We start from the raw sequence: 20343 nt of genomic DNA on the forward strand, positions 1-20343 counted from the left end.
TCGGAAGTGCGAGCCCTGTGCCAGCCTGACTAGCAACGGACCGAGGTGCAGGAGTGCTGGCCAAGCCAGGGGGCAGCCCCCTCCTGCCCTGCAGCCCCAGTGCTGTTACCAAAACTGCAAGCAGCCGGGGTGCACAGCTGTGTCAGTGCAGGGATGGGGATGGGGACGGGGATGGGGACAGGGATGGGGACAGGTCTGTGCCCTGCGGGCAGAACCAGGCATCAGCTGGCACCACCAGCAGCAGCCAACGCAGGGCATCCCCCGGTCCCAGGGCAGTCATCCCTCTCTCTTCCCCCTCTCCTGGCTGCATCTCCACATTTGCCTGGGATGGGCAGACCCCAGCCCCTGTGCTGAGCGTCGTGGCCCCTGTGAGATGACCACACAGCAGCCAGGGTTGTGGTGTGGGGTCTGGGGATGTCCCTGGTCCCTGGCTGGCTGCAGGGGGGGCTCGGGGCAGCTCTGCCACAGGGGATGCTCCGTCAGGGTTAGCAGGGTTTTGTCTGCGTGTAGTGAGAGGACAGCTGCCTCCCAGCAAGCGAATTACGCACTGCAACAGCATAAGGCTGATTTTAAAAAGTTGTCGAAAACTAAAGGGTGTGTGGATTTATGGAGCGCCAGCTGCTCTGTGGAACCACGCATTACCCAGAGGTAAGCAGGAGATGGCTTGTGTCTCAAAGGAAGATCTGAGCAATTTAAAGCAGGCTTGAGAGAGAACAAATACAAGCAAAGGGGGAAATAAATGCTGATAGGAAGGGAAAAAGAACAGTAAAGATGAGAGGAAAAGCCTAAGCCTCAGTTCCAGAGAGCTTTCAGAGTGTAACAGGGTTGGACAAAGGACGCAGGCTCCAAGGCAGCGTTACTGAAGCAGTCCCAGAGATCTCCCCTCACCCCAGGAGTGCTCGGTGGCTTGACAGCCTGAAGTTAGCAGGAGCCTCATTGCTCCAACAGCAGCTGAACCGCAGGAAAGAGCCTGTGCAGTTTGGGCATCGCCCAGAGGTGCGGGCAGCGAGCTGCCCCGCGGCCCCTGCCCCCTGCTCCCTGCACCCCAAAGGTGCTGGGAGGGGACAGGGCGAGGGCTCCTCCGGCACCGCAGCTCCAGCGTGGCGGGCAGGCAGCCAGCTCACCTCGTCGTGCCCAGAGGGTTCCCCAAAACCAGGGGAAGGGCTTGTGTTCAGGTGAGTGGGTTTTGCATGGAAAGACTGATGGGCTCGTGTACCCGCCGGTTGTGTACAAACACGGGACACAGGAGCTGTTACCGGGCCCTTGCCTAGCCCCAAACCAGGCACTCACAGAAACTGAGACACACTCTGATCTAAGGAGAGATCCAGGAGATATCCCACCCCAGGAGGATAAGCAGGAGACCCCATGGGCTTCAGGTCCCTGGGGGAAGGTGCAGCATCTCGATCTAAGGCAGCGCTTGCCAGCAGGCAGGTACCTGAGCATCCGCAAAAAGAAAAGTCCAAAACGCAACATTCAGAGGCAAAAAACACCCTTGCTTTCTTTTGTGTTCAAAGCAGCATAGGGAGGATGCAACATTTCTGTGGAAAAGACCAAGCTGCTGTTTTGCCCTTTCAGGCACAGCGCGAAATGTCGTGGGGCAGCTTCGAGCAGGCTGGGCTTCCCACCTCTCGGGTGGTGGACGTGGAAAACCGCAGGTCCCGCTGCAGCCGCGGGCTCACGCCGACAGCACGAGGAGGTCCTGGTGCGGCAGAGGGCTCCGTGTCACTCGGAAACATTTCGCACCGCGCCTCGGGGAGCGGGGGCTGCACTCACCTCGATGACATCGATGTCGGCGTTGGTGAAGTCGATGTTCAGCAGCCGTGGGAGCGGGACCCCCCTGCCCAGCACGCCTGAGGGTCGGGGCAGCCCGGTCAGCACGGTGTGTCCCTGCCACCCCCTCCCCGCACCCCCGGCCAGCACGAGGGTTCGTGCCCCTTGGGCCCAGCGCCGTGTGCTGGGGTTTGCAGCACCCACTGGTGGGGGGCAGCATGGGCTTGGCGGGGGCGCTTCGTGATGTGCGCTCGCCTCCCGGCAAAGCACTGCCGCCCGGAGTGAGTCTGGCCCCGCCGAGCCATCCCACCGCCACCACCGTACCCAGCCGAGGTAAATGAAATGTGCGGAGACTCGTGCGGTGGGCGCTCTAGCACAAGTGAGGCATCAAAGCTCCCTTACTGTTCAGTGCAGGCAGGAAAGCGACATCAAAAATCTTGTCAACGAGCATCTCCAGCAGCGAGATCTGCAACAAGGAGAGGGTCTCTTGGAGCTGTGTTCCCATGGCCAGCGCGGCCTCACCCTGTCCTTGGGGCCGTGGGGGTGCTCCTGCCGTCCCACCTGAACCCGACCTGAACCCCTGCTGCTCCAGCTCCGCACCCATTTCATGCAAATCCCCAACTTCACAGAAATTGGAACTTCCTTTAAGCATTCAGTTGTCAAATTTTAGTCCCAAAGTAATGGCACTCCACAGGCCTGTTCCAGCCGGCATTAAGAGTGGCCTGAAATTGAATTCCTGCTGCCCTGTCAGCACAAGCACAGCCCGGGGATGGAAGTGGACAGAGCAATGCAGCCCCCCCGGGCTGTGCTGGGCCCGCACCAAGCTCGGGTACCAAACCCAAGGCTGCTGCGGCTGCACGGGCTCTGCGGTGATCGCAGCGGGCGTGCACACCCTGCCAAACGGGGGGAAGCCCTGCTTTGTTTGCATTTGCCCCAGTGTAAACTGGGGTCAGCTATTGGGATAGTTCCTGCTTCCCGTCACTATCTTTCACACAGATCTACAGGATTTTTTCTGAAGACTGTTCATGGATCACCCATAAAACAAATCCATCTGCAGAGGTGAGAGAAAGGCACTGTTAAAAATGCCATAAACGATACTCTGCAATTGGCCCTTAATTCTCCTGAGCCAATCTCTCTCAACACTTTGCTCTCTGGAGCAGGTTTCGCATATGGCTGAGGCTGCTCGTGTTCTTACGTCAAAGTCACCGACAGATGAAGACGCCAAGAAGAGATCAGTCCTGCAGGAGGAAGCAGAAGCGAGTGAGGTTCAGGCAGTTCCCTGCGTCCCACCATGCATCCCGCTGCCTGGGCACCCCTCGCCACCCCGGGCCCGTCCAACACCAGCATGAGTGGTGGCAGAAGACCGTGTCCTACTTCTCAAGGCTGGCGCTGATCTTCAGTTTGTTGCCCTCAACAGAGAACTGGGCCAGCAGGGAGGCGTCCTGCGGTCAAACAGAGGACAAGCACAGGCTCTCAGACAGAGCTGGAGCAGCCAAGTCTTCCAACAAGGCGGCATTTCTGAGCAGCTGCTGCTTTATACGTACGATATTCAGAAGGCAGAGAAACTTCTGGACGTCATCTGGGTGGACGACCACCACCTCTGCTGTAGCCTTGAGCTGGATCGTGGCTTTATTTTTCTTTAAGGTCACCACAGGTGCTTCGGGGACTGCAATTTTCAGCAGCAATTTGTGTGGCTCAGGGTACGCCTTGAAAACCTGCAACGTCCGAAGGCAGGAGGCTTGTGGTGGCTGGGGAACTGTCGCTGCCAGCATGTGCCCAGGCAGAGCAGCGTGCGAGGAGGATCGGGGGGAAGGAGGGAATGGGCTGCCTGCTGGGGCATTGCTGCGCTCAGTGATGGATTTGCTCCTGGGTTGTTCCAGTTCAAGACTGTATGGCAGGTAATGGGAGTGAACTCAAGCTGGGTGTGAGCTCAGCCACTGTGCATGCCCTGAGCCCCCCGGGAGCATCTGGTCCTGTCTGCGGGACTGCTGCGAGGGGCTTTTGTGACCCAGGAGAGGTGCTGGCAAACTAGGCTTGGGCCTGCTGTGGTTTCTGATTTCGGACCCAAGCCAAAGCTCTTTCAAGCCCATGGGGTGTCTGAAATGATGTCTCTGAGAGGAAGAGGCAGGGGGATCTCCCCTGCCCCCAGGTGCATCTCTGGCTGGGCCAGCTGCAGCGTGGGCAGGAACCAGGACTCACCGCAGGAACCAGGGCTCCCAGCGTCGATGTCGTCAGCGGTGGAAGCTCAGGGAACTGTCACAGACAAGGAGGAAAAGTTGCATGTGAGCACGATGGTCTTCAGCAGATAGCTCATACTTTGCCTCATAACACACCTGAGACCTCGTGGTCTCTCACTCGCATTTTTTGCCTAAGGTAGCACAGATCCCAGTAAATGGCAGAGAGGTCCTAGAGGACTGCAAGGTGAGACCAGTGCACGCTGCACTGCTCACAGCCCCGGGTCTCCAGGGCCAGGCAGAGCTCCCATGCTCACCATGCCGTCGGCAATGTCCAGGTCCAGGGTGCCTTCCTTCTGCAGGGCAGACAGCACCGACCTGAGGAAGTTCACGGAAAGACCCAGCTGGGAGGAGCTGGTGTCCGGCATCGGTGGCAGAGGTGGCATGGGGACCCTTGGAGGTGCGGGGACACTTTCTGCTCTTCCCAGCGGGTAGTCAACCAGGCCTCCTGCTACTCGCCCAACAACAGTCTGCAGTTACAGGGAAGGAAGCACAAGCCAAAAATGTTGCAGAAGCTCGCAATATTTGCCTTTATGGTTAACTTCATGTTCAGTCATTGTGAAATCCCTGCATGCACAGCCAAGCCAAGGCAGATCCCATTGCATTTCCTTCTCCAAAAGCTCATGAAATGCGAACCCCGCTGCACTCTGCCGTGACGGCAAGCATCACGGGAGCAGGGAGCAGAGCCAGCCCAGCACCTCTGTGGCCCCCTCGCAGCACCCTGGGCACCCTCGGCTCGGTGTGCGCAGCCCCGCGGACAGCTGAGGAGTTGTTCCCCAACCCGTGTGAGATATCACAGTGCTTGTAGTGAATGGAAAGAGAAGGTGCAGGACTTACGTTCAGGTCTACTTGGAGGAACTGGCCGGTCACCAGGGGGAGGCTGGACACGGTGTACTGGATGCTGCCCAGCAAACCCAGCGGCACCAGTGCTGGGGGCAGAGGAAGCGGCTCAGCAGCTCCCATGGGGCAGGGGTGCAGCTCCCCTTGCCCGCTGCGTTTCCTCCAGCAAAGCCCTGGTGTGCGTGTGGGCTCTGCCCTGTCTCTGAGAGCTCCAGGCTCCAAGCAGAGCCACATCCCTAAGGAGCAGTGTGCGCCACTGCTGGAAACAGAGGGTCCACCCCACTGCCCCCACCCGGGGGTCTCTCTGCTGGTGGCTTAGGCTTGCTGGGTGCTGCTCCCTGGCTGCTCCTGGGGGTAAGGGGTCTCAGCAGGGACCTGGGGTCCTGGCACTGGTGTGGCACAGAAGTGGGGTCTGGGGGCAGCAGCGTCACAGCCCCCACATGGCCATTGCAGATGGCAGAGATGACCCAAAGGGAAGGGGGGGGGGGGGGCAGGTACTTACAGTTGACGAACCCCAGCTGGTCGTTGACGACACCCAGGGCGATGTCGAGGACTGGGCAGAGCTGCAGGGGGACGGGGAGTGACCGCGCTCAGAGCCAAGCACATCCCAGCATGTCCCTGCCTCTGTGCCCTGGGTGCTGCAGCACTGGGTGCTGGGGCTGGGAGCCCCCCCGGTAACCCCCCGGTGCTGCCCCCAGTGCTGCACCCCGTCTTTCCTCCGGCATGCTGAGGAAGCAGGGCTAGCACAGGGTGCCAGGAGCCCATGTGAGATGGATGGAGAGACCCTGGGACGGAGCAGAGACCCCAGCCCACCACACGGGCATCGTTAGGAGATCCCAGGCACTTGGGCAGGTCTGTGCTCTGCCCTGGCCTTTCAGGGGCAGGCACCGTTTCTCCCACACAGATGGAGAGGTGACATGTGTCCCCCCTAAGCCCAAACCATGGCAGCCCCTGGGGCAGTGGCATTGATCCCGCTCTGGGACGAGCAGGAGCAGCACCACAGCTTTCAGATGGACTCATTGCTCCTTTCCAGGGTGGGATTTATGCTTCCTGCTCACCTGGAGTCACTTGGGCAACAACTGCACTGACTGAGGTGTGCCCTGGCTCGGCTTACACAAAGCCGCACCACAAGGGGTTTTTCTTCCAACTTACCAGATTAGGAAGAAGCCTGTTCAGGACACTGGCCAATAAATTATCCACAACTGGGAGCAGGCTGTGGAAAAACAAAGGAGCATCAGGAAAAAAAACCTGCTGCAAAGTAAATGAGTTTTAAACAATTCCCTGTGAAATGCGTGTAGAGCAGACCTCCTGGAGCAAGGCAATTGCAGCAGCAAAGTGTGTTGTGTATGCTTGGATTTTGCATGAGATAAGTCTAATTTGCATCCCAAAATAGCCAGTAGGAAATTTATTGCTGCATTTTTTCTACTAGGCTCTGTAAATGAGCAGAAACAACCTCAGCCCAAGTAGTTTTTGTGCTTTACATGCCAAGTGCTTACATCTTAGCAGACCCTGTGCAATGTCAGGTAAAAAGACTGAACGCAGCACAGGGGGCAGAGATGTTCCTCTGAGACCCTGCACCGCTGCAGGGTGACCTGCTTGGCTGCACAGCCCCGCAGGAGAACCCTGCAGTTTGCTGCAGCTGCACCAGGGCACAGGGGGACTGCCACCACCAGGAACCCTCTGCTCCTGCCCCCTGACACGGCCACTGAGTGACTGTCACCAGCGCTGCTGCTGCCGCAGTCATCCGTGGGGCTGAGCCGCCCACCGGGAAGCACCCCCGTGCCCACCCTGGTGTCCGCTGGCACAGGCTGGGGGTCAGCGAGGCGCGATCAGCAGTCAGCACGTGCTGGCAGGACGTCGCCGTCACTCACCCTCTCAGCAGTCTGACTTTAATGCCACCGAGGAGCGTATCGCATTTCTCTATCACCAGTTTGGGATAGCCGGTGCCGTCCATGGTTAGCCTGACCCTCGATGTGATGTTCACTTCCACCGCGACGTCGAGCAGACCCAGGAGGCTGTGCAAGGGGACAGGACTGAGCGCCAGAGGAGCAGCCCCTTCCTGGGGACAGGAGCAGGCTCTGTCCCACCAGACCCCTCGTGGCCAGGTTTCCGCAGGCGCCGGGCACCAGCCAGACCTACCTTTTGCCATTGAGGGCCACCCGGGTGTAGAGGTTCAGGTGGACGCCGATGCCAGGCAGGAGCCGTAGGGACACCCTGGGGAGTGTCAGGTCCACGATCCTCAGCCTGCGGGGATAGCGAGGGGGCACGGACAGTCACGAGTGGTGGCTCTGGGCACAGCAACCCACTACCCGGGGCTCTGCCACTTGCACAGGTGACTGCTTGAGGGACGGGTGAATTTAGGCAAGAAATGGCAAAAGACACCAAGTTTTAACATTTATTTTCCAGTTTTATCAGAAGCTTTGTTCTAGTTGCCTTATTATTGCTAGTTCTTGTGCTTCTGCTCAGTGCTAGACAATAAGAATTAAAACAGGAAAATTGCAAATAACTGAGCATTGGCTTGGAAACAACAGCATCGGCTGCCCAGGGCTGATATACAGTTCAGTGCTCCCTCTACGGGCAAGCGCTTCTCAGCTCCCACCTCCTTTAACCTCCCCTTGTGTAGCTAAGAGGTTCTTCTGCAGCCAGCAACGCAAACCTGGGGGACTTGCAGGCAGCATTGCTGCCAAAGCATCAGCTCCCAGCCAAATCTGAGCATCTACTGAAGGACAGCCGCAGCCCCCCCCAGCAGCAGTCAGAGGTTGCTCCCCTTGCAAGGAGCCCGGACGGAGCCCTCCTTACCCGGTGAGCCCCTGGACCGTGCTGAGCAAGCCTCCTTCCCCCAGGACGCCGAGCAGCCCGCCGCCTCCCAGCAGCCCTCCGCTGCCCAGGAGCCCTCCTCTGCCGAGAAGGCCACCGGGGCCACCGAGGATCCCCGCCGTGCCTTGGAGACCTCCATCGCCCAGCGCTCCTCCAGCGACCCCCGGGGGGATGCCACCCCTGGGGACATCGCCAGCAGCTGCAGGCCAGCCCCTGGGAGGGAGGCCGTTTCTGGGGGCCGCCCCATAAGCGTCTCCACCACCTCCTCCACCAAGAAGACCCCCACCGGCGTTGCCACCGAGCAGACCGCTTCCAGCCTCCCCACCTCCGCCCAGCAAGCCACCGCCAGCATCACCGCCCGCGCCCAGCAGGCCACCAGTCAGCCCCCCCAGCAGCCCTCCGCCACCGCCGCCCAGCAAACCACCGGTAAGACCACCCAGCAGGCCATCGCCGCCGAGGAGACCCCCTCCAAGGCCACCGCCCAGCAGGCCGCCGCTGCCATCCACGCCGGGCGCTCCGCTGCCGAGGGGCACCTCGCCGAGGGCGCCGCGGAGGGCGCTGCCTTGCCGCAGGGAGCCTGCAAGAGCTGGAGACCCCGAGCACCATCAGCCCCGGGGCAGAGCCGCTCCTGCAGCGCCCGCAGGCTGAGCCCCAGCACGAGCTCCCCGTCCCAGTCACTGCCCGTTCCAGCCCCTGCCTGCCTGCTCTTCCTTTCACCCATCTGTGGGTACGACAGAAAAAGGGCTTTGGCGTTTTCCAAATGCCAGGGCAGGAGGCACAGTGTTCAGACCTGTGCGAAGCAGCTCAGGGGAATTCGCAGCCCAGCCAGGTGAGACAGCACGTGGCCTGGCTTGGTTACAGGGGCCGCACGGTGACAGATCCTCACCGTGAGGCGAGGTTAGGGCTCAGGCAGCACCTCTGTTTAGTCCCTATCACACCGGGAGGCCTTCTGGCAGCCTGGCTACTTGAAATTTTAATTACAATAGAAAAGAAAGACTCAGAGGTTGGTTAGGGCAGGTCAACTCACCGTCGCTCAGAACACCCTTATTGAGCCTCAGGACAGCGTCTGTTGGTGCCTGGCCCAGTGTCGGGGTCAGCAGGGCGTACAAGACAGCGATGCTCAGAGCCGTTCGCATGGTGTCCTCTGCCCCAGCTGGGACAAGCTGGGGGTGGTGGCAGGACGGGGACACGGGGGACGGCTCGCACCGCTCACACCGCCGGCACTGAGGCAGCCAACAGCAACCTGGGGAAGGAGAATGGGGGTGAGGGGAAACAGGGTGGACAACCCCTGGAGGCAGAGGAAAGCCTGAGGTATCTCAAGCTGGGTGCACAGTTTGAAGTGAACAGCAAACCTGAGCTTTAGAAGGAGCAAAACTGTTTGTGTGTTTGAGCCGCATTCAGCAAACAGATTTGGACACCCACACACGCACACACAGAAAGAGGGAAGGCATCCATACGCACATCTGTAGGTGATTTTTCAAGCCAGTGTCTGCACAACCACAGCACCTATTTGCTTGCTGCCATTCACGTGCAACCCGGGCAACGTGCTCCTTTCCATCTCCGGTCGCTGTGACATGATTTTGAACTTGCAGCGTGAAATCGTAACTCATAGCCCAGAGGCTGCACTGCGCTTCCCTCGCTAAAACCATCCCCTAAGCGGGTGTGCAAATTCATCCTGCCATGCCACGAACAACTCATATCTGGAATAAATTCCTTCAACTCTTTTCTAAATGGCATGTTTTAACCTTGGAACAACAAAAATAATACCAATCACTTTAGAAAGATCCTGAAATACAAAAATATCCCTAACTTTTTGTGTCAGATGAAGACACTTTTCTTCGGAGAAGTGTTCCCATATTGCTTTATCAATCTGTTTTTCGGAGTTTTCAGGCTAGCCGCTAAATATAAACCAGGATCACTTAGCTACATTTCTACCATTTTCAGTATCTTCCCAACGTTTCTCTCACTCACCAGAGCGTATTGTAAGGCTTGCAGGTAAAATGGTGGCTCTGTACCCAAGTCTTAGGAAACCGCGTGCCACTGTTTTGCCCACCTTTACCTGGCCTTATCCCAAATTGCAAAGCTCGGCTCTGGTCTTCCACCGCTCAGCTCCTGATCAAGTGGAGACCTCGCAGCTGTCCATGGTCACCCAGCTCTCACCTCTTCTCTGCTTTGTAGGAACAGGGGGTCCTTATATAGCAAAACTGATGCAGGAAAAGGGGAAGGATGCCTAATTTGTAAAAGCTGGGCTAGTGGATTGGGTCCATAAAGCAGCATTTGTGGTTTCAATATATACCAGTATAAATAATGCTTTGTAAAACAGGACGGAGTATTGAGCAATAGGACACTGGATACCCCCTTATCAGCAGTGCTGTTACCCAAGAGCTCAGAGGAAAGGAGAAAATCCCCAAGCCTCAGTGGGCTGGAGCACACAAAGCTACTGCTGACACCAAAGGAGACATGCTGGAAAATCAGCTTATTCTCCAGGTGTCCACGCAAATCCCAGCCACCACCTGCATCCAGGCATTAACACAAACTGCCGTACTGGTATCCACAAACACACCTGCAGGTGATTTTTCAGGTCCTGCCCAGCTTTCCAACGAGCACTCCAGAAAAGCCCTGGGAGACATTTTAGCTCCTTTAGTGTTCAACCTGAGAAGCAGCTCCCAAGGATTATCCTATCAGCCTCCGCAGCTGCCAGCCCCCTCCCAGCAGACTGCGTTCCTGCAGCCACAGGAAAGCCCCTTTAGGGTGAGAAATGCAGATCGGGTGTCAGCCCACGGATCATAAGGGTGCTTTTGTCCCGGTGTCTTGAACAGTTAATACCTTTGTGAGATAAAATATATTGCTAAGATCCCAGATAAAACTATCCAGTGCATCTTACACAACAAGGGGAAAATACATCCCTAAACAAGGCAGTAGGAAGGCCTAAGCTCAGTGTGTCTGTGCCTGGCTCTGTGCAGACCCTAATACAAGAGGCACCGTGGGGCACATCAGCGCTCTACCTCGCAAGTCCAGCAGCGGATGCCCTCTCCTGGCCCTTCTGCTCCCCCCACCGTGGCTCAGTTATCGAGCAGAAGGCTCAGCCCCATTCCCATGCCTTGCTGACGGTCCCCACGCTGTGCTCCAGGGAGGCTGCGCTGGCTTGGAGCTGCCTCTGCAGTGCAGCCCCAGGGTGCTGGGGTGCGGGGAGGGAGATGTGTGTGTGGCTGGGGCTGGGGCTGGGGCTGGGGCCGGGGCCAAAAGCCCTGGGGACGCAGCCGGCTCCTGGTGGTGGCAGTCGGGAGGACCCGGTGGGCAGCTCTGTGCAGCCACGCACGGTTTTCCAGCTCTGGGTGAAGTACATGACTTCACAGCTGGTGCCATGGCCGGAGCTTCACAAGTGCTTTCTGTTAGGTACCAGCTTATCGGATTATCAGCTATGGGTACGGCCTCCTCTTTGAATTGCGTGGCCTTTCCATGGGCCATATGGTGCAGGGGCACTGCAGAGACAAATGGATCCTGGCAGCTGGAAATCCACATCCAAAGGACATTCAGAGAGAGAAATATTGAGGCAGTGAAGGATTTTATTGAAAGAGGAATTTGAGAGCAACATTTATGCCTAAACAAGAGCTCTGGTTCCAGACTTAGGGTGTTAGAATTGGCCACAGAAAATGCCCCCTAACATCCATCAGCCGAGCACCTTCTCCATACCCCCATGTGGGCTATAGCAGGACGGATGGACCAGAAACATCCCTCCCTCTCGGGCCACGGCAATAACACATGACAATACTCAAGACAAAATAAAGACGAAACAATTAGGGACGACCGGGGCTCTCCAGGCTCACAGGGAATTGTCTGCCTCATCCCAAGAGCGGGGGCAAGGTGTTGCTGAGATAAGCTGGTTTTAGAGCACTCTAGACTTCTGGCTGATCACAAAGGTGTTCTGCCAGGAAAAAGCACAAAAACGATTCAGTTTTGTCAGCTGGGTTTTCTCCAGCTCTTCCCCATATCCTGCTGGGTGAGCCCCTGAGAGGGAGCAGCAGCTCCTCGGGAAGGGGCCACTCATCCTGCACCCCCCAGGAAAGCAATGCCGGGAAAAGAGCCTTACATCAGCGATGTCCACCTGGCTGTTCTCGAAGTTGGTGTTGAGGATGTTGGGCAGAGGGATCCCCGCGCTCACAGCACCTGCAAGACCAAGAGAGAGCAGCTCGCTGCGGGCAAAGCCCCAGAAGCAGCCAGCAGGGGAGGGGGCTGGGGTTCAGGCTGGGTGTGGAAGGGGAGGGCTCGGCCTCCGCCGTACTGTTAATGGCAGGCACGTATGCAGCCGCGAGGACATCCGTCACCCATCCTTCAAGCCGGGAGACCTGCAGTGGGAGGAGGCAGGAGTCAGTACCCGAGGTAAATGACGGCTTGGGGGTGAAGGCTGAGCACCGGCAGCCTTATGAGCTAAGCGCTGTGAGTGCAGGAGGTCTGGGGCTGTGACACGCGGATGCCAGGAGGCTTCCTGCGGCGAGGCCCCTCCAGCCGCAGGGTGCTGTGCCCTTTGAGCAGCTTCTCGCCTTTTCCTTCCCCCTTCTCCAGCACGCCCAGTGCGCTGCCAGCACAGGGAACGAGCACACACGGCCAGGAGCCATTGCTACAGAACACACGGGGTCCTCTGCCAGGAGAAGGAATGTGACGCCTGAAGAACTGGTATCCCTTCCCTACAAACGTTGGTGTCCCTGCCCTACACATAATTCCTGGTCATCAAATCACTTGCTGCAGCATGACAATCACAAGCACCATGCACTTACATTGACAGGGCCAATTTGTGAGGATGCCAGTCTCAGTTTGACTCTACAAAAGACAAAAACAAGGAAGAGTGCATCAAGAGCAGCCCTCATCACTCTGAGCAGTGCCAAGACCCTTTTTGCTCCAGAATTTGTCCTGCCCACACAAAGATACAAAAACTCTCCCGTTACTTCAGGTATGCTCTTCACCTGAGGTTGGTGCCGGGGGAGGCCCTGAAGCCCCAGAAGCTTCATGTTTCTCCCACACCTCCCTCGTGCTTCCCGTTAGCCACTACCAGAGCCAGCCCGCCCCGGCCCGTGGCACATCTCCCGCTGAGCTGGGCTCTACCTGTCGATGGCCAGGGAGGCGCGCAGCCTGCCGCTGGAGACGGAGGGGGTGATGTTCAGACCGACGTTCTGGAATTGCAACAACAGAAGAAATGAAGTTATTTCCCAGCATAGCTCCCCGAGACTGGAAATAAAATATGGAATATTTGTAAATAACCCAGACAGTGAAAAAACACCTGTCTGTGTCTAGAAATAGCATTTTTCTTTGACTGATGGTGTCATGGATCTCTCCCCTTGGGATTTGGAATTCCCATCTTTTTGAATTTATATTATTTTTTAATTTATTTAATTACTTCTTGAATCGTTCATCAAATGTTTCACGTGCCTGTGGTTACGAGCACATTAAAAAGCCATTTTTAGGACGTGGGGCATCCAAAAGCACAGGTGCTGCCGCAGGGAGCACCCCCCCCCTCCCTTGCTGCCCCCTGCCTTGCGCTCACCGAGTCCAGGCTGAAGAGGGTCTGCACAGGGAAGCCTGGGCGGCGTGTCACGACGTCTATGGTGGCTCGGAGGGTGGCAGTGGCTCTCCCGTCCCGCAGGGCCACCTCTGGCACGTCGGCCAGCCGCACACGCAGCGCCAGCGGCAGCGACCCGGGGACCACGGCAGAGAGCTGTGCAGGGAGAGGAGCCATCAGAGCCAGCAGCCTTGGTGTGGCTGGGGGGGTTAGAACCAAATGCACGCAAGGCACCTATTTTATCGCCTGCATTACACAGCGCGAGGTGGCTGACCTGAGGGAAGGCTGAGAGGAGGGCCGAGGTGGACAGCGAGATGCTATCGGGCACCTGTGGGAACAGCGCCCGCGGGGTCAGCAGCCGGCAGGGTTCTGCAGAAGCCACTGCTGGGCTCAGCCGCACCCCGTGAGCCGCGACCCACCGCCGAGCTGGTGATGTCCAGGTTGAAGGCTCCCTGCTTCTGGGCCAGCCCCAGCACGGCGCCCAGCACGTCCTGCGAGAGCCCCACCTGCACCCCGCGGCCGGCGGCTGGCAGCAGGGTGACAGGGGACGGCTGCCCGCGCACAGGCTCCACCACGTTGCCCGCCGCATCCCTGAGGAGGAGCTGCAGGGGACAGAGCAGGGGCAGGAGGTTGGCATCACTGGGGCTGCCAGGCTCCCTGCCCGCCTGCGCAATCAATTGATGTTTTATTAACTATAGAGCTGCTGTCAACTGCTCTGGCATAGGCAACGGAAGCCTTTGCTGGAGCTCTCCACTTAAAGCACTGTGACATCCCCTGATGAGTAAGACACGTTGCCAATATTTTTGGCACGATTATAATCCCCATTAATTATACACCAAACTTTTATATGAAACCTTTTTTGTAAATGGTGACCTACTGCTCTTGTATGAAATGCTAATGTTGGGCTTTTCTGATTAACAACTATGTGAGTGTTGTAATTATGCTTAATTAGCCAGTGTCAAGCCAGTCTGACTCATGCTGTCCTCCAGGGTTAGCAAGTAGAGAATAAGGCAGAGACCCGGCAGCGGCACAGGCACAGACCTGGCTGGGCCCCACGCAGCAGCACTGCTCAGTGAATGCGCTGAGACAGCTGAAAACAGGCACTCTTGCGCAAGCAGCCACCCCATTTAGGTGAACCACCCAAACCTACCGATTCGAAGGCATTTGGCAGCACTCACGTTTAGATCCAGCTGGATGGACTTGTCGCCGATGATGGGAAGGGAGGACAGAGTATACTGGAGATCTCCCAGGGCCCCGAGTGGGAGCACAGCTGCGAGACACAGGGAGGAGAGATTCTAAACTGCAAGGAGAGGAACTGCTCCCAAATACCATGGTCCCAAAAGATATCTGAACTGCGGGTGGCCCCTGCTCACAGCATTCCCAACTGGACAAGGGGCTGGCAAGCTCTGTTCTGCAGCAAAACTGTTGTTTCCAAAAGCTATGGGTACTGAAGCGGCTTTCTGCAGGAAACATTGCCTGCTGCTGCTCTGGGGCAAGGGAAATTGAATGTTGTGCTTGAATGGAGAGTTGTGTTTTCAAAAAGTTGTTAAAGTATTTGTATGTACCCAACGTAAAGAAAACAAACCCTAAGAGCAGGGCAGACCCGAGGGGGGGTACACGGACAGGAGGAAGGGACCGCAGCACTTACAAGTCACGGAGCCAAGCAGTGAGTTCACGACGCCCAGCACGGTGTCGACGACAGGGCACAGCTGGGGAGGCAGAGAAAGGTCAGGGCCCCGGGGAACCCAGCAGAGCCGCTGTGCACAGCGTCACCAGGGCTAAAAGCTCGTTAGCTCCCTCCCTGCCTGCCCTGGGCCACTGCCGAGGGGCCTCGGTGCAGGGCTCAGCACCGCCGCACGCCTGCTGCACCGGGTTGGGCTTCACGGCCAGGGCGAGACCCTCCACTCGTGCAGGCGGGGTGCCCGTTACATGAGCACATTTCTCAGAAATGCACTTGCCCACAGAGCCTTGGCCTTGGTGGCGGGGCCGGGCAGGTGCCCGCGGTGAGGCTGCAGCTGTGCAAACAGCCCCATCACGGCACCCGGCCGCCCGCGGCGTGCTGCTGCCGCTTGCGCACTTACCAGCCTGGGCAGGACGCTGCCAAGGACGCTCTTTACAGTTTTCTCCACAAGTGGCACTTTGGGTCTGGGTAACAGGCAAAGGGGAAACAAAACGTGAGGTAGATGAGCAGCTGGAAAATAAATGTACTTCACACAGGAGAAACATGAGGCCTCGCTCTGTCCAGGGCTGTACGTCAGTGCCAGAATGTCACCAAAAGCAAGCCCCCCTGAACCAGGCCCGCCGCCAGAACTGTGGCGCAACCTTGCAATATGCTTTCTCAAGCTAAAACTTTGGAAAAAAGACTTCATCAATTCCTCTCAGAGGCAGAGAACCAGGTATTTCAGCCTCTGGTGTGTCATACACTCTTTGATGGTCAATAGTGCAAGGGTTTCTCACAGCTGCAGCGGTGACGAGCACTTTGCTCACGTGCAGACCTACCCAGCACGGATGTTGACATCTCCAAGAAGAGTCTTGCAGTCTTCAATGACCAGCTTGAGAGCCCCCGACTTGTCCTGGACCAGCCGGACTCTTGCTGTGATGTTCGCTTCCACCTGGAGTTGGAGCAGTCCACCCACTGCGCTGCACAGCCCAAGGAGGACACACATCTCAGAGGGTTTTCTATCCATCTGCTTTCCGAAGAGATGGTGAACCCCTGCCCTAAGCTGTGCCCCCGACAGATGCCGCTTACCCATTGCCATCTACCAGCAGCTGGGTGTAGATATTCAGCTGGAGCCCGATGCCTGGCAGGAAGCGCAGAGTTATTTTGGGGAGAGTGATGTTCACAATTTTCAGCCTGGAGAGTCAAAACAAGGAAAGTCAGTAAGTAGCACTTTGCTGGGATCCCCTTGGCCCCCAGTGCTGTGGCCAGTCGCTGAGCCATGGTTTTGGGGTCCCCTGCACCCTGGGCCAGCAGGGCTCCCCTCCAGCCAGGGCCAGCCTGCAGCGGGCACGAGGCACCCTTGTGGTAGGGGCACACACAAACTCCCAACGGCTGAACCCTCACTTACGAAACCTGCCCCAAGGACAGGAAGGAGGGGACGGCGTGCCCACACCACAGGCTTCTCTCCCCAGCATTGCCCAGACCACGTACAGAGGGCTGCTCGGGGGACACGCGTCTCCCACTCTCACTCACCCTGTGAGCCCTTTGATGGTGCCCAGCAGACCATTCTTGCCAAGGAGCCCTCCTTCAGGAAGCGTGCCTTGGCCGCGCTGACCACGTCCACCGAGGAGACCACTGCCACCAAGGAGACCACCTGCAATACCGTTGTCGCCAACGAGACCGCCAACTGCTCCATCACCACCAAGAAGACTACCGGCAAGAGGATCATCGCCAAGGAGACCACCAAGGGGCCCTTTGCCACCAAGGAGACCACCTGCAAGACCACCTTTGCCACCAGGGAGACCACCGGCAAGAGGATCATCACCAAGGAGACCACCAAGGGGCCCCTTGCCACCAAGGAGACCACCTGCAAGACCACCTTTGCCACCAAGGAGACCACCAACAAGTCCATCACCACCAAGGAGACCACCAACATGTCCTTTGCCACCAAGGAGACCACCTGCAAGACCACCATCACCACCAAGGAGACCGCCAACAACTCCATCTTCACCAAGGAGACCTCCAGCAAGTCCATCATCATCAAGGAGACCGCCAACAAGTCCGTCTTCACCAAGGAGACCTCCAACAAGTCCATCATCACCAAGGAGACCGCCAACAAGGCCGCTGTCACCAAGCAGACCACCGACAAGTCCATCGCCTCCAAGCAGACCGCCAACAAGACCACCGCCACCAAGGAGACCACCCAGGAGCCCCTCGAGAAGGTTGCTGTTGGCTAGTGACCCTGTAATGGCTGAAGAAACGGTAGAGAGGTCACTGTGAGCCATGCTGGCCCAGCACACAAACATGCTATGTCAGCCTGGCTGTTCCTTCCCATCCCTGTGCCTCTTTTCCCCTCTTTGTACACCGGGGTGATGCTCCAGTCACTGGGAAGTATCTGACGTGCCATCTGCAAGATGCTTTATAAATGCAAATTATGAGCATCATCACTACTGCTGGACCAGCTTTTGGTTTTCTGAATATGGTCAAGAGACAGAAAGAGCAGAAGTGGTCTCAAAACAAAGAAAAATCCTGTCTCTTCCAAACACTTACCGCTTTCTAGCACATCTTTATCCACCCTGGCAGACACCGAGGCACTTCCAGCAAGTCCTTGCGAAGGGGTCAGCAGGCCGCAGAGGAGGAAAACCACACAGAACTTGAACATCTTCGGTTCTGATAACTGCGGAAAGCAATTGCCATCAGAGGAATGCTGGAACAGAGAGCACAAGGCAGTGGCTGGAGGAAGGAGGAGGAAGGAGGAAAGAAGGAGAGTCTCGCAGGGAAGACAAAATCAGAGAGGAAGCTGCGGGCACCTCTCCCTCCTCTCCACCACACCATTGGTACAGAACGGTCCTGACAGCACTTTCCTGCAGGAGCAACCACAGCTCCAGCAGCAGCTGCTCCAAAGACCATCACGGCAGCCAAGTGAAGAGAAGGAGGCCGCTCAGGTGGTCCTGCTTGAAGCCCCCAGCAGTGGTCAGCGTGTTGTTACTGACTGGGAAGGTCACGGAAAGAAAAGCAGCAGCAGCACACAGGACAAATGCACCAGCACGTTTGGTGAGGAAAGCATCTTCTTGTCTGAGTGTCAGGATCTATCGCAAACATCATGTATCTGAGGCTTGCCTCCGCATAAAAGCGCCTTTTCCAAGAATCACACAAAGAAGAAAATCATTTTAAAAGTATCGGTGTCATCGAAATATTTTGGGGGATCTACAGCTTGAAGTAGCATTTTTACAGAACTGTAATGAACTTCGTTGCCCCAAATCTATTTAAATGTAAGTAGCACATCAAAAAGGATCAAAACAAATGTGAAAGGTGTAATTCACCTTAGGTAAAAAAGCTATCTCGGAGACTAGAATTATACCATAAGTAATTAATCTGGTAATTGTTTACAAAAATCACAAAACACCCTTTCTTCTACAAGGACTGCCAATACAATGAACATGGACGGCTGTTCCTCAGAAACTCGCAGTGAAGGCTGCCTCACATTTTGCTTGTTAGAGCATAATTCAGTCAGACAGCAGGCAAGAATAACGGTTTTTGTTAAAAAAAACAATAGTCACAAGCTGACATCAAGGCTTCGCCTTTGGGAGGCACTCAGATTTGCAGAAGCAGAAGCTAAGAACATGCTTTTCAAGGAATAATTTTGCTCTTACCTGACCGATCTCTTCAGTGTAAGGATCTTTCTGTCCAATGTCCCTGCCTTCTGAAGATGCCCCACAGCACGCATCCTTATATACAGATCTTTTCACCAGGAATGAGGCAAACGATGTCATGGAGGACGTCCAGAATAATTAGTGGGGAGCAAAACAAACAATATATGGGTTCTGGTGACTTCTACTGCAAATATTTCCTTATAGATATTAGGAGTTGGGTAAATTATTGAGCAATGACTAATATGTGTAGTGGCAGACGTCAGCCCAGCCCCGGGTGCCAGTCCTCATGGATGTGCACACACTGCTGCCTCGGTTCATACGTTATGGTTTGGGGTTTGGTCTCTGTCCCATGAGCCCTGCATCAAGATGTAGACATGGCTGAAAAGTCGTGCCCTCATAAAATACTATTTTTTTTTCCTAAATTAAATTAAAGCCTTGACTGAAAAATGTGTCAAAATACCGGCCACCCCCCCCACCAAGTACCTGTGCAGTTCTCGGTGCTGCGTTACTGAGGAGGATTGGAGGTGGGATGTGCTGCCACGGAAGAAACTGCTCAGAGGGTGATGCCATTGACCGCAAAGCCAGGGAGCTCCCAAGCTGGAGCTGCTGGGCTCGGGATTGTTTTGAGTCCTGGAGGAACTGTTGATCCAGGGTGGGCATAGCAAAAGAGGTGGTCTCCGTGGCTACACCATCCCAGGCAACAAATGTACTGCAGGAGAGAAACAGCCATGCCACTGCCCGGGGTCTTCACCCTCCATCTAGGCCTGCACGCCCTCAGATTTCTGGCCAGGTTTTTGAAATCATGCTGAAAAATCGCATCCCACCTCATCACGCCTCATTTACTGCCAATTAATTTACTGCTGCAGGCAGGAGGAAAGGAGAACAAATTCTGGTGAGCCAATGCATCATGTGCATGCACAGTCTCTGGCTCTCTCTCCTTCTGCCCTCGGTCCTGGTCCCAGCACCGCACGGGTGCGTGGAGCTGCTGCCTCGGCCTGCACCAGGGCGGCTGCCTTTGGGGCAGGAAAAGGAAAACCGTCCTCTGGGGCTGCGGCCCCAGCGCAGCCCCCCATGCGGGCATGCACCACGCAACCTGTCCCTGGTGGAGGAGAGGAGACAGTGGCCAGCCAAGGGGGCAGCTCTGAACTATTCACTCTGCTGTCATCATGATTCATGGCAGGGGTAGATGGGCTGCTCCCCAGCTCGGAGGAATAATAGTCCAGAAAAATGCTTGCTCAGAGCTAATACTTTCTGCAAACTTGGAAATAAGTATTTCCAGGAGATTAGCCAGCTTTTGTCACACATTAATTCCAGCTTTAAAAAATATCTTAGCTAAAGGCCAAGGAAGGGATGACAAAGGTGCCAAAGTACTTACGGAGTTGTCACTCTCCCGCAACCTGATCAGTCAGGCACCCCTGGAGCACAAAGCCTTGCTGTCACTGCTAGATCGTGGCATTTGATAAGATGGAAGAGGGTGTTAACAAGATGGTATTATGTTATCATCCCTCCTGAACCACTTCATACTTTGGGCAATCAATCACTATACGAAACCTGACTGACCATAAAGAAAGACCTGATGCTGGTCAGCACACAGTAACGGGGCATTTTGGCGCTGCAGAGAATAGCTCCTGAGCAGTGACCTTTTAGGCATGACTGTAACTTGGCTTCTCACCCGCTGTCACTGAATGCAGAGGTCTCTGACAACCAAATATTTCAGATAAACCAAAGGAGATTCCCATAAAGAGAATCACATCTCAAGGTCCAGCTCTCACTAAAGCAACTTTGAAAGCCAAACCCGAATCCAAATCAACCTGT

At 56.2% G+C, this 20343-nt stretch overlaps 1 protein-coding gene across 3 annotated transcripts; it reads right to left on the reverse strand.

Moving 5' to 3' along the window:
• Positions 1–1118: 1118 nt before the first annotated feature.
• LOC106047182 (BPI fold-containing family B member 4-like) lies at positions 1119–19746 on the reverse strand. 3 transcript variants are annotated; one of them, XM_066978384.1, is made up of 16 exons: positions 11752–11915; positions 8689–8904; positions 7644–8247; positions 6984–7088; positions 6716–6859; positions 5997–6057; positions 5347–5407; positions 4842–4933; positions 4262–4474; positions 3970–4023; positions 3315–3485; positions 3145–3212; positions 2966–3008; positions 2173–2236; positions 1774–1850; positions 1119–1699 (listed from the first exon to the last, which is right to left on the reverse strand). In XM_066978384.1, the coding sequence occupies exons 2-16, from the start codon at positions 8795–8797 to the stop codon at positions 1676–1678; spliced, it is 1890 nt and encodes a 629-aa protein (XP_066834485.1). In that variant the 5' UTR covers positions 8798–8904; positions 11752–11915; the 3' UTR covers positions 1119–1675. The 3 variants fall into 3 exon arrangements, with proteins under 3 accessions (XP_066834485.1, XP_013054008.3, XP_047906629.2); XM_013198554.3 differs by lacking the exon at positions 11752–11915 and adding an exon at positions 9721–9877; XM_048050672.2 differs by lacking the exons at positions 1119–1699; positions 1774–1850; positions 2173–2236; ... (10 more) ...; positions 7644–8247; positions 8689–8904 and adding exons at positions 11210–11586; positions 11944–12007; positions 12437–12479; ... (10 more) ...; positions 17426–17552; positions 18529–19746 and having other exon boundaries at positions 11752–11828.
• Positions 19747–20343: the final 597 nt, after the last annotated feature.

The sequence above is a fragment of the Anser cygnoides genome, chromosome 16 (genome assembly GCF_040182565.1).
Source record: "Anser cygnoides isolate HZ-2024a breed goose chromosome 16, Taihu_goose_T2T_genome, whole genome shotgun sequence".
Classification (NCBI taxonomy): Eukaryota; Metazoa; Chordata; class Aves; order Anseriformes; family Anatidae; genus Anser; species Anser cygnoides.

Coding starts and splice junctions, on each gene's coding strand:
- LOC106047182 (XM_048050672.2), bottom strand. CDS start 18,648: ATGACATCGTTTGCCTCATTCCTGGTGAAAAGATCTGTATATAAGGAT. Junction 17,127..17,425: donor TAAAGATGTGCTAGAAAGCG/GTAAGTGTTTGG, acceptor CCGTTTCTTCAG/CCATTACAGGGTCACTAGCC. Junction 14,486..14,863: donor ACTGCTTGGCTCCGTGACTT/GTAAGTGCTGCG, acceptor TGTGTCTCGCAG/CTGTGCTCCCACTCGGGGCC.